The sequence below is a fragment of the Anser cygnoides genome, chromosome 11 (genome assembly GCF_040182565.1).
Source record: "Anser cygnoides isolate HZ-2024a breed goose chromosome 11, Taihu_goose_T2T_genome, whole genome shotgun sequence".
In the NCBI taxonomy this organism is placed as follows: domain Eukaryota; kingdom Metazoa; phylum Chordata; class Aves; order Anseriformes; family Anatidae; genus Anser; species Anser cygnoides.
Window position 1 is genome coordinate 11,465,313 of NC_089883.1, and position 19,879 is coordinate 11,485,191.

The 19,879-nt window shown below is 60.8% G+C and overlaps 1 protein-coding gene across 5 annotated transcripts in view; it reads right to left on the reverse strand.

Moving 5' to 3' along the window:
• Positions 1–19,879, reverse strand: part of ZNF609 (zinc finger protein 609) — a 55,354-nt gene that overhangs the window by 2,629 nt on the left and 32,846 nt on the right. For 2 of the 5 annotated variants that reach the window (XM_067004117.1, XM_067004116.1), the window contains exons 3-9: positions 14,088–14,313; positions 6,110–6,197; positions 3,636–5,988; positions 2,975–3,338; positions 2,498–2,673; positions 1,798–2,014; positions 1,614–1,683 (exon numbers count right to left, since the gene is read on the reverse strand). In XM_067004117.1, the coding sequence (XP_066860218.1) occupies positions 1,614–1,683; positions 1,798–2,014; positions 2,498–2,673; positions 2,975–3,338; positions 3,636–5,988; positions 6,110–6,197; positions 14,088–14,313 (3,494 nt within the window). Of the gene's footprint in view, positions 1–147; positions 1,488–1,604; positions 1,684–1,797; positions 2,015–2,497; positions 2,674–2,974; positions 3,339–3,635; positions 5,989–6,109; positions 6,198–14,087; positions 14,314–19,879 lie in introns of those variants that run through there. The other 3 variants (XM_067004118.1, XM_067004119.1, XM_067004120.1) reach the window with 3 other exon arrangements.

Consider the following 19,879-nt stretch of genomic DNA (forward strand, 5'->3'; position numbering starts at 1 on the left):
CGAGGAGAGCAGGCTGGGGCCACCACGCTGCCATGGTCAGAACCGGGGCCAGCGAGCGTCTCTCCAACCAGGTAAAGTGGGTGAGGGGAAAGGGCCGGGAGGATGGGACGGGACAGGGGAAAGAAAACAAAACCCAAAAACAACAGCTTTCAAACAATTGCTTTTTACAGTATGTACAGAGCCCGGCGGGCAGAGCATCCCGGTACAGCGACCCCTCAGGGCCGGGTGTGACGCGCGCGCACGCACACGACGGAGACTGCCGCAGACCGAGGGGACCCCCCCCGGCACTCCCCCAGCCTGGAAGGGATGGCGGCGGGCAGGGATGGTGGGGAGAGCCGGGGCGGCCGCGGGCCGAGGTAGCGAGCCGGCCCGGGGGGAGCCACACCGCGGCTGGGGCGGGCAGAGGACCAGAAAGCCCCTGTCCTGGGGCGCCGGGAAGCGGCTTCGGGGGGCTGGTGCCCTGCACCCCGGCACGGGGCTTGCGCAGCCCCAGGTGCCTCCGGCAGAGCCTAAGTGTGCTTGTTCCTCGCTGAGCTCTGCTCGCAGCCTGGGGAAGTCAATGGAGACAGGGAAGAGAGGATGCGAAGTATAGCCGCTTTCCCTGGGGCGCAGGGCAGAGGAAAGGCCCGGGGCAGGGTGGGTGGGTTGCAGAGTCACAGCTCAGAAACCAACTTGGAAGCCTTGGAAAGGAGCTTCAGTCAGGGCTGGACCGTAACAAGGCACTGGGGAGAAACCCTGGCAGCAGGGCCGGGTGGTGGGTGCTGCTGGCGGCAGCCCCCCGCGCCCCGTCCCGCTGCCCGGCCCGGAGCTGTGGGGCTGGGAGAGGGCGGAGGCGCCTGGAGAGGGGCTGAGGCCGATGCAAGCAGGATCGCTTGACCCGCTGATGTGCACCACCCCCCCCCCGCACCCCATGGCTGCATCCCGCGAAGCTGCCGTCCCCCCCCATCCCCGTCCCCTGCCTTGGCTCTGTGTCACCCACGCGGTGCTGCTGGAACTTCCTCTCCTGAGACCGTGCCTCCCCTCGGCGATCGGCCCCGCGGGTCGAGCCTCACGGGGGGCGCAGGCGGCAGCGTCCCAGCCTGCACCGCCCGCCCCAAGTCCTGTGACGCTCAGCCCCGACGGTGACGCGGCGACTCGCAGGGACACAGCAGGGCCACAAATCCATGGAGAAACCTCAGTGCTTCCGTTTCCTCTTCATATGCACCAGGCAGGCGATTCACTTCCATCCCAAGTGCCGGTGCCCAGTAGAATAAATATTTCCGTAGGTACCAGCTTGCCCACTCGCCAAAGGGGAGGGTGGGGGGGGGTGAGGGGGGGATTCAGTGTGTGTCCGACGGGGGGAGAAGACAGAGTCTGCCTCAGATCACGGCAGGAACGTCAAGCAGAACAATTAACACCATTCAACTGATGTCTAAAGGAGTCTCCAGCGTGTCCCCATGTGAGCCAGTCACATGTCTCGTACAGCCCAGGCGTCCCGGCCTCACGTCCTGCCGAACCCAAGGCCCTGTCAGCCCCTGCCTTTGCCAGCCCCCGCCGAGGGGCGAACCCCAAACCTGCGGCTCGAGGCGGCCCCGTGTCCCCCACCCCCTCACAGGCAGCCTTACCATTCTCACCTCCGGGGCGGCGGGTATAGGGAGGGAGCGGAGCCCTGCTGGCTGGCCACGATGGCTGTGGAGGACAGACCTGCAGGGAGAGGCCGCGTCAGGAGGCTGGGGAGCGCTGGAGGCGGCCAAAGCAGAGCTTGCCGCAGGGGCTCTGGCTCCCCAAGCCCCTCCAGGGACGAGGTGAGGCTCTCACCTGTTGCATAGGGCAGGTTGTACTGCGCCGGCAGCAGCGAGTACCCGAGGTGGTGGTGGTGGTGATGTGTCGAGAGCAGGCGCTGAGATGGTGAGGTCCGGGGACGGTCCGCGCTCCTCTCCCCGCTGCCAGCTCCCCCGACGCTGCTGCAGCTCCCGCTGCCCCCCACCACTCCGCAGCCGCCACGGTCCCTCTCCTGAGATGTCTTCTCGCTTATCTGCAGAGGAGAGAACACCGGGCGCTGAGGGATGCACTGAGGCCGGCTCCGTCCCCACCACCCCGGCTTGGCATGGGCACCCCGGGCTGCACAGCCGTCCGAGCGGCTGCTCCACCGTGCCAAGGCTGCCCCGCTGGGACAATATCGTCCCTGCCTTGTCTAAAGGCTCCCCACGGCGCTGCTGGCACAGAGTGGAGGTGATGGGATAGGTGGCAACCAGCCCAAAAGCTATGGGGAGGATGCAGAGCTGGTCAGCAGATCCCAGCCAAGCAGCTGGGACCCAAACCAGGGGTCACTCCAGGGCTGAGGACACATGGAGTTGTCCCAGTGCCTCTGGACCAGCACATTTGGCTCATCCATCCCAAAAAGGGCTGCATCATGGGACTACCCTACAGCCCCACGTCTCCTGCAGGAGTTGCTCCAGGCACCTTCCTGAAGCTGCTGCACAGAGCTAGGCAAAGCCAGCGTCCTCCTGAACCTCACCGTGGGCGATTTGCTCTTGTAGTGGCTGGCGTGCTGCTGCAGGATGTCCAGGGCCTTGGACTCAGAGCTGGATTTACAGCTGACGCTGGGGCTGGCTCGGGACTTGTCGCTGTCATCGCTCCCGGATGCCTTGCTCCCATACGGGGAGAAGGAATAGCTGGAGGGAAGGTACGATCCTGGGGGGAAAGAAGGCAGTCAGGGCATGGGGACAGAGTGGGTTTGCTGCTCTGTCCAGCACAGGAGCCAGTAAGTTGTGGCTACAACCTGGTGAACATCCCAGCAGCAGCGGCACAAAGACCCCAGCAGAGGCTCCCCTGCCCACCCCCTGGTTGCTCCCAGAGCCTGGCCCACAAAGACTACCGCAGCTCCGTCCCGCAGCCATCCCCTGCTCCAGGAGCACGGGCGGGACACAGGCACAGCCCGGGAAAGGATGTCCCCCCAGGGTGAGATGTCCCTGAGATGGCCGTGGCCCCCTACCTGGGTAATTCTGCATCATGACCGTGGGCATGGCCCGGTAGCTGGGGTGGTTGGGGTCGTACGACTGGCTGTAGGAGTAGCCGTGCATGTAGGGGATGTAGGACTGATGCTGTGTGAGGGGTGAGGACACGGGGACGTGGACACTGGGTCTGGGGTCCTTTCCCACCATGCGAGCCTCCTCGGTGGGGGTCAGTTTGCACTCGGAGCTGGTGCTCTCTTTCCCATCCTCCTTGGACACGTCTTTGCTTCGATTTCTTTCTTCCTTCAACTTTCTGTCCCGCTCCTCTTTCCACCGCTCATCCTCTGTCTTGATGTCCGAGTACTTCGCAGGGTAAACATAGGTCCACATACGGGGCTCTGCTTCCTGCAAGAAAAAAGATAAACGTCAGAGCAGCTGCCTTCCCCTGGTTCCGTGTGCCCCAAAACTGGGCTGGACTGGGAAGAGACCAGAGCAGCCCTCCCCCCTTCCCCAGGCTCCAGGCTCTCCTTGGTGGCCCATCGGCCCCATGGACTCCCAGCCTCATCCTTGCCAGCCCCAAGAGAATCTCGTGGAGTCCCATCACGGCAGGAGCAAGTCCTGGAGCAGAGGACAACACACGTCCTCCACACTGACGGCCCCAGCCAACCCCACCGAGCAGGCAGTGAAAGAACATTACGTTACCTGTCTGTACCAGAGCACGGGGTCCACCTCCGCTTGCCGGCCACACTCGGAGCCAGCTTTCGTCTCAGCGGTCTCCTTTCCGAGGTGGCCGGCCTCGCTCAGCTTCACCTTCAGTCCCTCAGCCACCTGGCTGCCAGACAGCTTAGATGAGTCCTCCAGCTTGGGGATGATGACAGATTTGGCCATGTCGGCACCTCCCTGCTCCTTGGCCTTGCTCAGCCCCGACTTGACGAGGTCCGTGAGGCTCGGGGCCTTGGTGAGCGTTGGGGGCATGGGCGGCTTTTGCTTCCACTCCTCCTTGAGAGCTGCCTCCCTCTCCTTCAAGCCCAGCTCCGCTTTCTTCTCCAGCCCTCGCTGCTGCTGCTGCTCCAGGCTCTGCCGCTGCTTCTGCTGCTCCTCATACTGCTGGCGGTAGGCAGGGTTGGTGCTCAGCAGGTGAGCGTGGTAGCCCTGCTCGTTGTAGCCGTAGGGCGGCACGTAGGCATACTGGTTGTAGTAGAGGGACTGCATGTACATGTTGGGACGCTGCTGGATGACCGAGGGCTGCTGGCTGGAGCTGCTGAGCTCTGCCTTCTTCTCTTCACTGCCCTCACTCTTCACCTTCACCTCTGGGTTCTCCTGTTCCTCATCCTTCTTCAGCTTCAAGGCTTGTGTCTCGGCCGCAGCCTGGCTGCTGGGGTTCAAGGGACCTGGGCTTGCCTGGGGGTAGCCAGGGGAGTAGTAGGTTTCAAAGCCTTGGTAATAGGGGGATTCTTTGCTCTGTGGTTGTGGGGGGAAAAGAGCTTTTTTGGCGCCTTCCTTGACCAGCTGCTCTGGGTCCTTCACCTTCACGCTCTCCAGCTTGCCCTCCCCATCCTCCCCGGCGTCAGAGATGTCCGAGTAGGCTGGGCTGTTGGTTTTCACTGAGCTCGCCTCTGCCCCATTCTGGGTGACGACGTGAAGCGGGGTCATGGGTTGGGCCGGGTTGGTGTTCTCCAGCCTGCTGGCACCACCGATGGAGGGGCTTGGGGCGTTGTCAGTGAAGCTGTAGATCTTATCTGCTTCAGCCTTGATGCTGGCAAGCCGGCTCTGGTGGGGGTCGGACGAACCGTTCAGCAGTCCCTCACCTTTCGTCCCAAGGTCACTGGATTCTCCCCGGAAAGGGCTCTTGCCTTCCTCTGCTCTGCAGACCTTGCCAGGAGTCAGAGGATTTTCTACCTCTTTGGGCTCCTTCTTCTTCTTGTCCTTCTTCTTCTTCTCCTTGGAAGGGGTGAGGGCAGGGTTGACAGTGAAGGGCTCTCCCATCACCGTAGGCTTGGGCTGGATGGGTTTGAGCTGAGGGCTGTTGGGCATGGTCTGGACCACGGCGGTGGTGAGGCCCGTGGAGGACCCGGGGCTGGCTGCGGTGAGGGTGGCTGTCTGGAAGGTGTAAATCGGCTGGGGGGGAATGGCTGGTGCAATGGGTCTAGCAGACTTCAAGCTTTTGGAAGGCATCTTTTCCTGCTTAGCACCAGATGCCTTCTTGGACTTGTCCTTATCAACGCACCTCTTCTCCAGCGAGTCGAAACCATCGTTACTCGTTTCATCGGCCACCGAGGGACCGTCCTCAGAGCCATCGTTGGACAGGGCACCCGGGTCGGTGTCTCCTTCCCCCCCCAGCTTCTTCTTGCAGGGGACCTTGGCGCTGAACTTGCTCGACGGGGACGGACTGTGGGGCTCCATCAAACGGACCTTGGGGGTGGCCGAGCGAGCCGGTGAGAGTGAGCCCTTCTGCGAGACGGCAGCACCGTTGCAGCTCCCGATGTCCGTGTGCAGGGAGGGCTCCTCGCCGTACTCGCTGTCCACATCTGCCTCCAGCTTGCTGTCGTCATCCGTGTGTGCGTGGGCCTGGTGGTACTTCAGCCCGTTGATGTGCTTGTACTTCTTGTTACAGTTCGGGTGGGGACAGTCGATGAGGATGGGAGAAGGGCAGTTTCGGTCGAGGACAGCCGGCTCCACCTTGACCGTGGCGGGGGGCACCGCCGCCGAGCCCATCGAGTTTGTGCGGATGCGTTTGCTGCCCTTGGAGTCCTCCGAGCTGGAGTTCAGCTCCATGTCGGAGAGGGGTTTGCTCTTCCGCTTGGTGACAGAGGAGGGACTGGCCTTCACGTCCTCCGCCGTGCCGCTGGGCGGCGTGCGGTGGTCCGAGGAGTTCTGGCTTCCCCGGCGCCCTTTGCTGTTGGCTCCTGCCCGGGTCTTGCTGCTGTTGCTGGTCCCTTTGCTGTCCGAGGCGGCAGCCGTCTCGTTCACGGGCGTGTTGCTGTTGGGGCGCATGCGCTTGCCTCTGCCCCGGCCGTTGCGCATCTCCAGGTCGCTGGTGGGAGAGTCGCAGAACCTGCGGAGAGGAGGATGAGAATTTTATCACACGACTGCCATGCCACGCTTCCCAGGGGAAGGGGCCCAAAGGCGGATGGGGCTGAGCACCCACGGTGCTGCCGGACCCGCCGGGCGCTTACCGGGGAGGCGCCCAGTCGTGCTGCGTGCAGTCGAGCAGCGTCCCCACGTACGTCTTGTTCCTCCAGGTCACGTTAACCACCAGCATACCTGCAAGGCGAGGGGACAGCGTCACACGCATTCACGGCTTGGGGGGCACCACGAACGGAGCTGAAAGTCCCCGGGCTCCACGGGTGGTGGTGGCGGTGGGGAAGGCGACCTCCAGGGAGCGAGGGTTGCCCGTGTCCCCACGGAAAGGCCGGCGGAGGGGACGCTACCGCCACTAGATGGCAAGCTGAGCCCGGCGTCCCTGCGCAGCTGCCCGCCTCTGATGGCCACCCCAGGGCCCCGCACTGGGGCAAGGGGAAGCCAGCTTTGGGGAAAAGCCCAGTCCGCTGCTTCGCTTTGCTCCTGCGCTGCCCCAGGACAACCAGCGAGACCCCCGGCGAGGCGTCAGCCCCGCGCTGCCGTGCCTGGGGCCGTGCAAAGGTGTCAGGCAAAGCTGTGCAACGCCGATATTGAAAACCACCGGGCGAGTGGACGTTTCAGCTTTTGGCAAGGAAGAGAAACAGCCTAGCGAGCCCAGGGCCGGAGGAGAGCCCTGCCAAGGATGCAGCCTCAGCCTCTTTCTTGGGGGTCTTGTGCAGCATCTCGCAGCCCTCCCCACTGCTGCAAATAGGGAGGACCCAGCCCGCGCCCACCCCGGCACTAGCACCTTCACTGGCCTCTCGTGGCCAGCAAGCTGCAAGTGCTTCCACAAGAAAGCAATTACACTAAATAATCTCAGGCCATTAGCGGAGTGAAACTCAAGTGGATATTTCCTCCCAGCGATGGACTGCTCTGATTACTGCATAACTAATTTGACCAGGAGCAGAGTCCATTGCGCTGAGTGCATTTATCTGAGCAAGGTAAAACTTGGGAGATAGAAATCTCATTTACAAGGGCAGACGAGTGCAGCTAGATATACAGCCGCACAGCCCTGGAAGATGGATGGAGCCAAGCGAGCCCAGAGCAGCTGTGCCTGAAGCACATTTGTAAATCTCGGTCCACATCCCCGCTTGCGAGGTGCCAGCAGCCAGCTGCAGGCTTTGGAGTGATAATGTATGAAACGGAGAGATGTTCGCGGAGCTGTGGCCCGAAACGCGGGTTTCCTAAACAACAAACAAAAGCCAAGTCCTCTCTGTTCCTCCTCCTGAAACACACTGGCAGCCCCAATGGCAGCAGGTCACGGGAAGGGGAAGCAGATCAGCAGGAGGGGAGGACGCGTCCTGGCTCCGGAGCAAGGCGCAGACCTCGTGAGGCAGCGGATGCGGGCAGGACGCACGCAGAGAACACAGCAGGCGAGAAACGAGCAGCAAAACCGATGTGGGGGCCCACAGCCCCACACGAGGAGAACGTGGGGAGAGAGGGGATGCCGATCCCAGCACGAAGGGTGCCCACGACGCCCGGTCCTCGCCCTGTGCCCCAGCACAGCTCATCCTTCCCCCCGCCAGCTCTTTGAAGGCAAGCTGCAGCCAGAGACATCAGCCGCACGTCCCCCTCCGCCTTCCCGCGTGCTGCTAGAAGTTAATTGCGTGACAAGCCACCAGAGGCTCTGCACATCCCAGGGCCGGCGTGTGATATTAGAAAGGACGTTCTGGCGTTCCTCCCCGCTGCCGCGAGCGCGGCAGATGAAAGACGGGGGCTGGCGCAGGCCGGCACGCTCAGCGGCCGCCCCTTCCTCCCCTCCGCAGCAGCAGCCTGGCGCGGGGCGCAGCACAAACCCTCCGACACGTACCAGCCTATATTTAACCCGCTGCAACCAATCGCACCAAATCCCCTCCTAATCCTCCGACAATAACCCAGGACAATTTAAAGCACGGGGATAGATGCTAAGCAGCTTTTTAACCCGCCGTCCCCTGCGGCTGGAGAGGATGCTCGCGGATGCAAGGACGGAGAGCAAGGAGCGAAGCCCTGCGCTCGGTGTAGGATGGCAACATGTCACTGGTGTCCCCATCAGCCTTTGTCCTTGAGCAGAAAAGCCCTTGGATGCATCGGGCTCTGCTTTAGGAAGCTCTCCCCGTTCCCTCGGAGGGCTGGAGATGCTGAGGCACAAAGAGCCAGCAGCCTGCAGCCCTTGCGATGCTGCCGTGCTGTGCGAAGCCCGCTGGGATGACTCCAGCCCCACCTGCTTTCACGGGAAGGTGACACTTTCGGAGCGCTCCAGCGATCGATACCGCCCAAGCCTGGCTGCAAAGCGCTAATGTCACTGCAGCAGGGCAGAGTCACACCCGGCAGGGGAATTAAAGGAGGGCTGACGCTGCTGGGCTGCTGCTGAGGAAGGCGGCAGTGGTTTTTGCTGTTTTGCTCCACAAATAAAGCCAGGGAGAGGCAGCCTGCGCAAAGCCGGGGGAGCTGGCACGGGAGCGGGGCCCTGTGATGGATGCTTCAGCTTAGGTCGCACCAGCTTCAGCCCAAGGGACGAGAGCCAGCAAGGCTGTGCAACGCTGCTGGAGGATCCGTGCTGCAAAGGGAGCCCTCTCCCCGTGGCCTGAAGCTCCTCCAGAAGATGCTCCCAGGATGGTCAGGGATGGAGCGGGGCCCCAGGGGTTGCACCAAGCCCCCCTCCTCGCCCTCCCGGACAATCGACCCCAGCTGAGCCCCCAGAGAAGCGTGGCACAGCAGGTCGCAGCTCAAGAGCCTCCTTGTAAACAAGTCCTTTAATCCAGCGCCCGGTGCTTAAGGCGAGCGCAGCTGCTGTTACCTAGGGCAGCTACATGCGTGCCTTAGGGAGTTCGACACCAGCAACAGTCCTGTCTGGAGCAGAATATTGCTCACCTGTTGATAAAACAGCCTTCATACAAAGCTGACAGATGCTGAAATAAACAGTGCTTTGAGAGTGATAAGCAGTGCATTAGCTCTTCTCGAGCTCCCTGCCTCCCCACACTGTCAAGCATTCTGCCAGCAAATATTAGATAGGAAGCGGCCGCGCTGTGGGAGTACCAGGAAATTATGCATAATAAAGCTCCACTTCTCTACGGCGACGTGCGAGCAGCCGCCTCGCTTCCAGGGCTGATGCTTCCCCTTCTGCGGGTGAAAGGGGACGGCAGCACCGGGGAGGAGGCGTCCCTTCACCTGACATCGCTGATCTGAAGCCGAGAGCGGTCACGGCCATGCCGTAATGGTTTTTGGAGGCTTCAAAGGACTGCGCTGAGCCCGGGCAGCCTGCTGAATGGCTCGGCAACCTTGGAGGGGATTTACAATCGCTCATGACTTTTGGAAATGCCATTAAAGCAAATGAGAAATCCACATTCCCAGGCTCCTCTCCCTTGCTGCATAATGCTTAAAAACTCATCTGTTTCTGGGTTCAAGTTCTCATGGCTACAAATGACGGATTTTGCTCACAGGGGATTGTGTACCCAGCTCTGAAGCCCCAAAGCCCAGCTACGAGCAGCGCAGTTGTGGCCCACCCCCATTTAAAACAGCCCCAACAGGACCCTCAGCAGCAATGACACTCCCAGCCGCAAGTTAAGGCTGCGGGTACCAGCGAGGCAGCACACCGGGTATGCAAAGCCAGCAGTTTGGGAGAGGGCTCCCTCCTGGTCATGGTGAGACCTTCCAGTGCCTGCCCTCGCCTCCAACCCTGCCCATCCCTATCACCTCCCAACCCACTGCATCCCTCCTGCTCCTCCCTCAGCTCACACCACGTATCCAAGCTCGTGCTGGGATTTTGCAGGTTGGGCAGAAAGAGGAGGGCTCAGAGAGCAAAGGCACAACGTGCACGAGAGCGGGGCAGAAACTTTCATGCGGAAGGGGCCGACTGAGCCTGGTGGCAGCTGAGAATGTCCTGAGGGCTGCACAGCGCAGCTGGGGAGGGGAGCAGTGCTGCAGGACCGGGCACGGTGCAGGGCTGCGAGGGAAAAGCAGTGGGAGCTGCACAGGATCATAGCACGGTTGAGGTTGGAGGCACCTCTGGGTCCATCTGCTCCAACCCCTGCCCAAGCAGGGCCACCCAGAGTAGGTTGCCCCTCACCACGTCCAGGTGAGGTTTGAAGATCTCTGGCTCTCTCAGCCTCTCCTCACAGCGGAGATGCTCCAGGCCCTTCAGCTTCCCCGTGTCCTTCCTTGGACTCCCTGAAGTACGCCTGTTGCTCTCTGCTGGTGAGGAGCCCGGCACCGGACCCAGTGCTCCTGGCGTGGCCTCCCCAGTGCTGAGCAGAGGGGCAGGATCCCCTCCCTCCTCCTGCTGGCTCCTGCTCACCTTGGTGTCCACGAAGACCCCCAGGGCCTTCTCTCTTCCCAGCTGGGTGCCCCAGTTCTCCCCACAAGCAAGACTCTGCACTTCTCCTTGGTGAACCTCATGAGGTTTGCACAGCGAGCCCTGCCCCACCGCTTCCTCCCTCTCTTAGGACTGAGCATGGCATCCGCATACCCCAAGGAGACGCTTCCAGAAGTGCAACCCCAAACCTCTGGAGCGTGCCACGGGGGCCCTGCACCAGCCGTCCCGGCACGGAGCTGGAGGAGGGACACAGAGAGAGCTTGCCACCATTTCCTTTGCACAGCCCCATCGCCACGCTATGTTCCTCGTTGCTACAAGGGTTTGAAGCCCAGACACCGGCTTGTTCGGGCTGCATACAGCCCCGCCAGGAGGGATCCGGTCTGGTCGCTGCTCCTGCTGAGCACGGGCAGGGATCTGCTGGCCCACGGGTGACACACGCTGAGCCAGGTGACACCAGCGAGGAGGATGACGGAGAGCCGAGAGCTAACGAGGCAGCGAGCGGAGCGATGCTCTCCGGTATAATTAGATCAGTTAATAGTTCCTGCAGATCGAAATCGCACCTAACAGAATTAGGGAAACTGCCAAGACAGCTGCTCCCATGAAAGGCATTTAACGAAACACATTCCCTGCACAAGACGGGCTCGGTGAAGGGGCGGCCGTGCATGGAAGCTTCACCATCGCGGTGGTGGGACAGCACATGTGGCCAGGGGTGGAGAAGACGACGGTCGTGGCCACGAGACCCATTGGACAAGGTAGGAGGATGTCATGGAGCTCCTCGGAGCTTCACGCTCCCTCCTCTGATGTACTGGCTCTGCTTGTCCTTCCGAGGATGCAGCAGGCTTTGTCTTTATGACACCTTCTCCACAATTTCATGGCCATGAGGACAACCCAAAAAGCATTTTGTATGAAAAGGGAGCCACGTTGCCTTCCTCTGTGCAGCCGACCCCTTCCAAGCAAGAGTTCACATCTTCAGCAGCCAGAGCCAGCCGTGAGGCAAACGCACTGGAAGAGGAGCTGTGAAGCTGGATGAGCTCAAACACACTTTTGCCGGCATGCACAGAGCAGCGCTGATCCCCTCAGCTTCTTGACGTGGTCAGGAGCGAGTGGAGAAGAGCAGCTGGCAAAAAGGTCAGTGTTGGAGCGACTACCGCGGGGCAGCGAACCCTGAAGGCCGGCTCACACAGCCGAGCTTCGCCGCTGCTCCCACTGCCTTTCCGCACTGCCCGGTGAGGCTGCGGCCCACGGAGGCTCTGCTGAGGCTGTGGCATCGCGAGGATGGGGGCAGAGACGGAGCGTGGTGGGGTGGAGATGGGAGGTGCTGCTCAGCCCAGCAGGACAAGGAGGACACGTCCAGCCAGGAGAGACGCAGGGGGCCGGCATGCCCCAGGGGTAAATTGCAGCTTACACGAGTAACCCGATGGCAACTTCAGCCTCCCCTCTTGGGGATGGACTCGGGCCACGCAGAGGGACTCAGCCGTGCCGAAGGACACCTCGCTTGGCTTTGCAGACGTGCCTTGCCCTGCAGCCCTTCTCAATCAGTGGGGCGAGGAGAGAGGCTCGCCACATCTCCTCCAGCAACGCCCCTAACCCTGCCAGGAGAGAGATGCCAGGCAGGGAATTGGTGAGAAGGGGATGGTTTCACCCCGAGCTTCCAGGTGTACACAACCGAGCACGAGCGGTGCCACTGCTAGGGGAGCTGATGTACGTGGCAGACTGGAAACGACCGAAGGAAACAGCAGGATTTGCATTCTGCATGACAGGAGTGCAGGGTTTGCTGCAAAAGCCATCGCTCCTGACAGCAGGAACCAAGCCGCAGCCAGCAGAGGCAGGCAGAGAAGGATCTTTGCACAAGTTCATTGAATTACTGCGGACTAAAAATAGCCGAGCTGCAGGAATCGCAGCGCGCCTCCGAGGCAGGGTCTGAACCGATAGCTGCACAAGCGAGGGGTGATGCGGAAGGACAGGCAGACAGGCTGCAGAGCGCGGCAGCTCGGGAGGAAGGGGAGGCTGGAAAGAAACGCCCAGCGCCGACGCTGCGGGAGAATGGCGCTGGGAAACCAGCGGCGCGGCCGCCTCCTTTGAAGGACTGGAGGGCCCCGCGCAGCCACCAGGGCTCGCGCGCTTTATGGAGCGATCCGGAGCCGCTGTGAACGCGGAGCGTGGCGCTGGCACGCGCAGACGGTTAGCACTTGTACGCAGCTCCCTAACGTGCCTCTCGTAAACCCCCAGCCACGAAAGCCTGGACAAATCCTGCTCCGCTGCTCGCACTTCAACGCCTCCCAGCCAGCCGAGGGGGTTGCGGGGAGATGTTTTGGCTCCCGGCCTCCTGTGGCATTGAGGATGCTCTGTTTGTTCCTCCTTGCAGGGCCAACGTGGGCTCCTCTATCCACCACACGCACCGTTTTCTGATTTCCACCAAAAAAAAAAAAAAAAAAGCTCTCCAAGCTCTCATCACCCCTCCCCATGGGGGGTTCCAACAGCGTCAGTAAAACCAGAGCCCTGGGGCTTTCCAGCTGCAGCTCAGGGGGTTTCTGGAGTCACACAGGACCTCATAACCTTGGAAGCACTGCTGCCGTGCTGGTGCTGACCCTGACGGCTTCCCAGGCAGATCCCACAGCCCTGGGACCAGCAGAGCAGCAGCTGCATCCCGAGCACAGCCGCTTGTTCCCTTGTCCCTACCAGCAAGGCGAGCTCCAAGACGGGGATCCCCGGGGTCCGATTTTACAGCCCGTGGCTTCCTCCTGCCTCGGGAGCAGCAGAAAAAACACACTGACGGCTCCCCGCTGTCTCAATTCAGACGAATTTTTCCATAGCGAGCAGAAGGGAAAGCAGGGAGGGCTGAGGAGCGTGAGATAGCTGGAGGTCCCCATCCCAAGCTGTGCTGGAAGCAGGCCTCCGAAGGAGCTCGTGGTTACTGGCCGAGGGAACCTGTCGGCTGGCCCCTGTCACCTCTGCTCCTCCTCACCTTTGTGCCTCTGGGCTCTGCTTCTGCTTCCAGACCCAGCTGAAGCCAGACAAACACGAGGAGTTCACCCCAGGCCTCCAGAAGCAGAAACCTCCCATGTCCCGAGGAGGCTGGAGGGAAGGCCAGGTTCCAGCGCTCGCCGTGGTCCACTGAGCCACCTATTCATCCCTGTGTTGCTTGGCAGAGCCCCAACAGCAACTAAAACCCATCAAAGGAGCTGGGAAAGCAAACCAAGCTGTGCGCAGATGAGACGAGCTCCAGCGGAAAAAGGTTCGATTGGCTTGGCAAGAGAGACGAGAGCCTGATCTCCTGTCGAGTCTATTTTGAAAGCTCCGCTGGGGTTTTTTAATCCAGCAGGAGATTTCTGCTGCCTCCCAGGGCTTGAGCGCTTTTGTGACAGACCTGCAGGTTGCCAAGTAGAAATGAAGTCAACTCTGTCGAGTTCCCATTCAGGCTGGCATGGCCTCTCCTCTGGCACCTCCAGGAGCAAGTTAGCTCTTGCAGAAAGGCAGAGAAATGGCAGCTTAGATTTTCGCCCACTGTCTGGGCGACAGGATAACACAACGCGCTGGGCTGACGCAAGTTTTGGCCTGTTACTCCCTTTGCTGCGCAGACTAAGAGCTGCTCCCACGCAGCTACTCTGTCCTGACCACCCAAATTGCAGCAGAAAGCCCAAGATGTGCCAACGAGCAGCACAGCAGGGACAGAGGAAGAAAGGGATTGCCCGAACTCCGAAATTTCATCGTCAGAGAGCAAAAAGCTGGCCGGTGCCACTTACCGTCCTCAGTCTCCTGCCAGACGATGCCCTCCAGGTTCACGCTGGTCCCAGGCTCGCAGGGGCCGAGGCACTCGGGCTCGGTGGCCAGGGCCACGTCGCAGGTATTCACCCCCACGGAGCGGGTGCGCACCATGATCTGCTCGCAAGGCGACGAGATGTCGTTGTTGACAACGGGGACGAGGAGGTGCAAGGGCAACACCGCGGGCGTGGAGACCGGAGACTCCATCTGCAGGGAAGGAGAAACACGCCGGTCACCACCGGGAGGGGAACAAGTATCAACAGGCATCTACATTTCTGGAGAACCTCAAGCCCAGGGCGAGCGCCTTCTTAACGCCTATGCCAGGAGGCGGTTCGAGTCCCACACCCCAACAGAGGACAAGGATCTCGTTGGTCTTTCCCACCCTGGCGTGCCCACAGCCACGTAACCCCGAAAAGCCAGCGCTTTGTAGTCATGCAGATCACGCCCCTAGTCCCTCCGCGGGAGATATCAGCTCTGCTGTTGAAAGCTGGTGCCAAGTTCCTTCCCCGACCGCTGTTGCTGGTCAGCATGCCTTTTGGCTATCGCTCAGATGTTAACGCAGTCAACGACTTTGGACCCAATGGCTCATTAGAAAAAAATTACAGGCTTCTGCTCAACTGGCAGGACAGGACCAACGAGCAGCGGTCTCTCTGCAGTGCCCATGAAAACCAACATCCTCCTCCTCCCACATCTACCCCGTGACCATGCAGAGGCACACATCCCCCTCCTCCATGCGAGCATCGGCTCTGGATACCGAGCGCCAGCCACCTCGCTCTCCTCGCACGCAGAAAGCTTGGAAAGCCAGCAGCCCGACACGCCAAGCGTGGCCGTGGCCAAGTCACGGCCGAGCTCCTCGGCTGCTCTGCCACGCTACGGGAACGACGGCGTTAGGAGAGGGATGACTGGCGCTGCTTTTTCTGCTGGTCCTTCAAGCCAAGCCGCCCGCAGGCAGGCAGCAGCTGTGGGGCTGGCTGCTCCTCCCCTGCTCAGGTCCCCACTCTCACAAGAAGGTTTACAATCTCGATAAGACGCCGAGCAACCTCAGAACAGAAGCAGGCTGCGGAAAATAATCAAATCATCAGCAAGCGCTGACCTGGGTTTCGGTTTCAATCAGGGGATGATCTCTCTACAGCACCCAGCCCTGCACTGAGAGATGTCTTCCGAAGCCTCTGCTGAGATGAGATGATTACGGCCCTGCAGAGGCCAAGCTTGCTGGTCACCGAGGGGACACGGACACCCCCATGGCCACATCCAACCTCACTGCTGGCTCTCCTTGGCCAACACCACTGAGCACAAAATCGTCAGCCTGAACTGGCGCCAGCTGCCAAAATTACCTGTTCACACTCTCGGCACCGGTGGAAGCTCACACGTTACACCATCCTGCCCCACGGTTTACACGCGGCCACACTGCAGCTTCCCGTACCCCCAGGTGAGCTGCAAAGCCTCTCCAAATCCTCGGCGATGCAAAGCACCCAAGAAGGAGCAAAGGCACGAGCAGCAGACCTCTGCGCCGCAGTAACCGTCTGACGGAGCGGATCGCGTCTGCCAGCAGGGGACACGAGTGTGTCCCTCTCGGACAACGCAGAGGTCTTCAGGCTCTGGTGGATGTTTGTGCTTCCAGCCGTGTCCTCCCACATCCGTCCTCCTCCTGCATGGCTCATCGGAGCGCTTCCAGCCCGCGAAGCATTAACGACGGCCCGGAGGTTTAAGGCAGCAGTGGCTGGACCACGCTCGCTTGCTCTGCGTGCCGGCAGGACCAGCTCCCCCAGGAGCCCTTCCCCAGGTCTCCGGCGCAGCCTCCGAGGCCACCCAAGGGCCAGCTAGTCCTGCAGGAGGTTTTTGGCAGAGAAAGCTCATCCACAGACAGCTCAGCCCCCCAAGCACGCCAAGCCCATCCTGTGCATCTCAGCGGATCCAGGGCAAGAAAGATGCTTGAAGGAGGCAGCAGGCTCCTTTGGAGGGGGTCCAAGAAAGCAAACTGCTCCTGAACGCTATGTTTTCCGAATCCGCTGCAATAAAATACATGGAGAGGAGCAGGGAAGGGATGCCTGGCTTCGGTGGAGCCCTCGCCCCCAGCACCCTGAGCCTGCGAGCAGCAGCCAGCTGCTTGCTTGTGCGTGCGGAGGAGAGGAAGGGCACCTGTGGGTTTTGAAACTGTTCAGCTTCCTTCCACTTTGCAACAGAAACCACAGTGCAGCACAGGAGCGTTTAATTACAGTTCCAGCTCTGCTAATTATCGCTTGGTCACATTTGTAATCTGCATTACGCCACAGCGCATAATAAGCAGCTCGCTGCGATCTCTCTAATAAGCGAGGAGGCTTTATGGGATTTCATATTTCACCCTGCACTGGAACAAACAGAGCCTCATTTATCAGCCATTGGGAAAAGAGGCAGCTTGCCTGCTCTTGCCCAGAGCTCGAGAGCAAAAAAAGCCCGGCGGCCGGGCAGGAGCAAAGCCCCCAGAGCTGGGGACACGTCCCAGGCAGGCGACAAACCTGAAAGCCAAGGCAGAGGAAGAAGCGGGCAGGCAGATCAATCCCCAAGTTCCCCCCCGCCACCCCCCACATGCCTCTTATCTCCCAGTGCCGCAGCTTTTCATCCTCCTGCTTTATCGAGGCGAGGCGATTCGCCTGCTCGAGGCTGGGGGCAGAGAGGCAGCGCACGAGGACTGATGTGGGAAAGGAGAGAGGCAGGCACTTGTTAGTCTCGCCGTGTGAAAAACTGCGTGGCACGGGGGCCCCAGTACCATCGACCACCCTCACCCTCTGCCGTGCCATTCCCTATGGGGCCGGGTGCCAGGAGGTGCCGGTGCCTCTGGCATCTCCCCCAGCCAGCGAGCGTGGGGCTGGGGAATGGAGCAGGCTCCTTAGAGCAAGCCCTGCGCTGTTGCGGCTTCCAGCATCCGACACACACTCCCCTGGGCAAATCCCTTGGTGTTCCTGGGCCCGGGATCCCCTTTTGGCAGAAGGGCATTTCTTTCTCTTTCCTTGCAGGGTAAGTGCTAAGATTTGGGAGCGCAAACGCAGCCGGAGGGAGCTTGTTTGTCTTCCAACAAGAGTTCAAGCAGGACGATGTTTCCCATGCCGGCTCCGGCCGTCCACCCGCCCCAGCCGAAGCCTCGCTAATGAAAGCCCTTTGTGTTCCTCGCGGAGGCTTTCCCATCACGAGGAACGTGCTCTCACCGCCGCCGAGGACAGAGGTGGAACGCAGCCAAGCCCAGCGAGCGGCAGCCAGCACGATGGGAAAATGCAGCTCCTGCCATCCTGGAGCCGCACGGGCTCCGCCGCCGCGGCCTCGTTAGCGTCCGTTGCCGTTAAGGGGACGCTGCGTCTTCAGGGCAGCGATCAGCTAATGGGAGAGAGAGGGATGGGCACGAAAAAATAAAAACACGGTGCTAGTTTTGGTGCCAACCTCTGAACCACCTTGCTTCGTGCAGGGTAAAAGCAGGACTGGTATTTATCAATATTTTCATTCGCTCCCAGTAACCAAAGTCATCCAGGCACGAACAGTGCGTTTCTGAGCACCGAAAGCCAAGAGGTGCGCCAAAAACAAGGAGGGCAACCGGCACTGCACCTCGGAGGGCAGAGGTGTTAGCGGCCGCGCGGTGTCAGCGTGCCGGCGGAGCTGCACCACGACGCGCTCGTCAGCCAGCGTCTCGCAGCGTGAGACTGCTCGTGCACCCGCGGCAGCGTCAGGCTGCCCCACGCTGACCGGCTAGGCAGCACGGCAGCCCCTTTTTCTCGTCTAGAAGGGTCCTGCAAAACCGGAGACAATAAAAGAGTGTAAGTGCTGGTCACAACCTGGGTGGCGAGGACCACATGCGGACCAGAACTGCTCCATCACAGAAGAGTTGCTTGAGGATGCAGCCAACGCTTCCCACGTCCTCGCAAGGCTCAGCCCAGCGTTTGGGAGCTTCAGTGTTGTCACTCCTGTCCTGCCTGGTCACCGCATCCCCAGCAGCTCTGCTTTTTCATCTTACGGCCTGGGAACAAGAGTTTCAGTCTCCTTGAGGTGAGGTAACCGTGGAGGAGATTCATCCCTCAGATGAGCACCTTTGGTTGGCATCTCCAAACCTGAAAACCACGGCACCTGAGGTGCCTCTGCCCCATGCAGGTGACCTCGGCTTTCCAAGGATTTCTAAGAGTTCTTCTCCACCCTGACCCCCAAAGTTGGGTGTGCAGAGCATGAACCACTTGCAGAGCACGCTGGGGACAGGAGGAGTCGAGCATCTCTGTGGCAAGGAGCTGCCAGGTTCCTGTGGACCGTGTCCTGCACCCCAGTGTCACCAAATGCCACTGGCACAACCCTGGGAGCAAGGACGCAGCCGGCAGCAGGGTCCCAGGCCCCGACCCCAGCGCTGCTGCCCGCTGCCCTTCCCTCCTGCCCACTGGAGAGGGAGAGGGAGGCTGCTGACATCAAGATAGGAGAAAAAAAAAACAAAACACATTTTAGGAGAAATTTCCCCTTCCCCATCCTGGACAAAAGCCAGCTTCAAGCCTCACGTCAGACATTTTAATGCATAATTAAATGCTGTTTGGGTAGGAGATGAGGATTTTTCCAGCCCCTGCTGCTCAGCGTGCAGAGTCCTCTAAGGAGCATTTCTTGGCCCAGATTTCCCTCCTCGCCGGCTCGTCGCTGGGAGCTGCTGGGTCAAGTGCAGCATCGCCGGTGCCAGCCCTGAGCTGGGAGGGAGTCAGCGAGCCCAAAACCACAGGATTAGGTCTCTCCGGTTTCTTCCCGACAATAGCAATGAGGCAACCGGCTCCCGCTTCTCAGGGATCGCGGCGCTGCCCCAGCTGCCCTCTGCGAGAAGGTGGGCCCACCAGGCAGAGAGATTTGGGGTGGACACCTGGGAAACCAGCAGCCCAGCAGGAGAGATTTCCCTTCCCAAGGAAAGCCACCAGGTCTCAGCTCCACACGGGGGATGGAGCCACGTGCATCCTTGCAGCAGAGCTGGGAAATTGCCCCCTTTCGGGAGCAGCCCCCAGGCTTCATCGCCGCCCCCCCGCAGACCTGCGCCGTGCTTTCTCTCCCCGTCGCTGCTCTCCGCTGGGTAAATCCCTGCTTGAACACAACCAGGCTTATCTCAGCACTTGCAGCATTTCGAGATCAAGAGGAGGCAGACGCCGCAGAGCCACAGTCTTGCATGTTCCTGTGCCTTCAATAAAGCCAGGAATAGTACCCAAGACAGACGTGCTGGCACCGAGTCACCTGCTCCAACCATTTACGAGACTACCAGAGCTGCTCTAGCAAAAGAAAAAAAAAAAGTGCCTCGTATAGGAGAGAGGTGGCAAAGAGCAGCGACAGAGGGGACAGGTGACATGAGCAGGAGGAGTGGGGAAGGAGAAGGCCCGGATGGCAGCCCTGCGGGGTGACAACGGGTTTGGGTCTCGGGCCACCTGCCGCCACCAACCCGTCTGCACTCCGACGGGAGGCGCAGCAGGCGTTGCGAAAAGCACCACGGCTCGCTCCGACACTGCGAGGTCGGTGCAGGGAAGGGGACAGACGCTGGGATGCCAGGCCAAGGGAGGACGGAGCTGGGTGGACACGCAGGGCCCAACCGCGGACGGCCGCGAGCATCCTTTGGCCCCCTCCTTCCCATGGCATCTGGCCAGCCTCTCACAAACCAAACGAAGCGGCCCGGCAGCCTTTAAAAGCAGGCTGACAACCACCAGGTACATAAAACCCGGCCGAAGGACGCAGGGGCTGCGAACAGCCAAGCTAGAGCCCACCCTGAAGTCCAAATCCGCACATCCTAGGCATCAGGACAAAC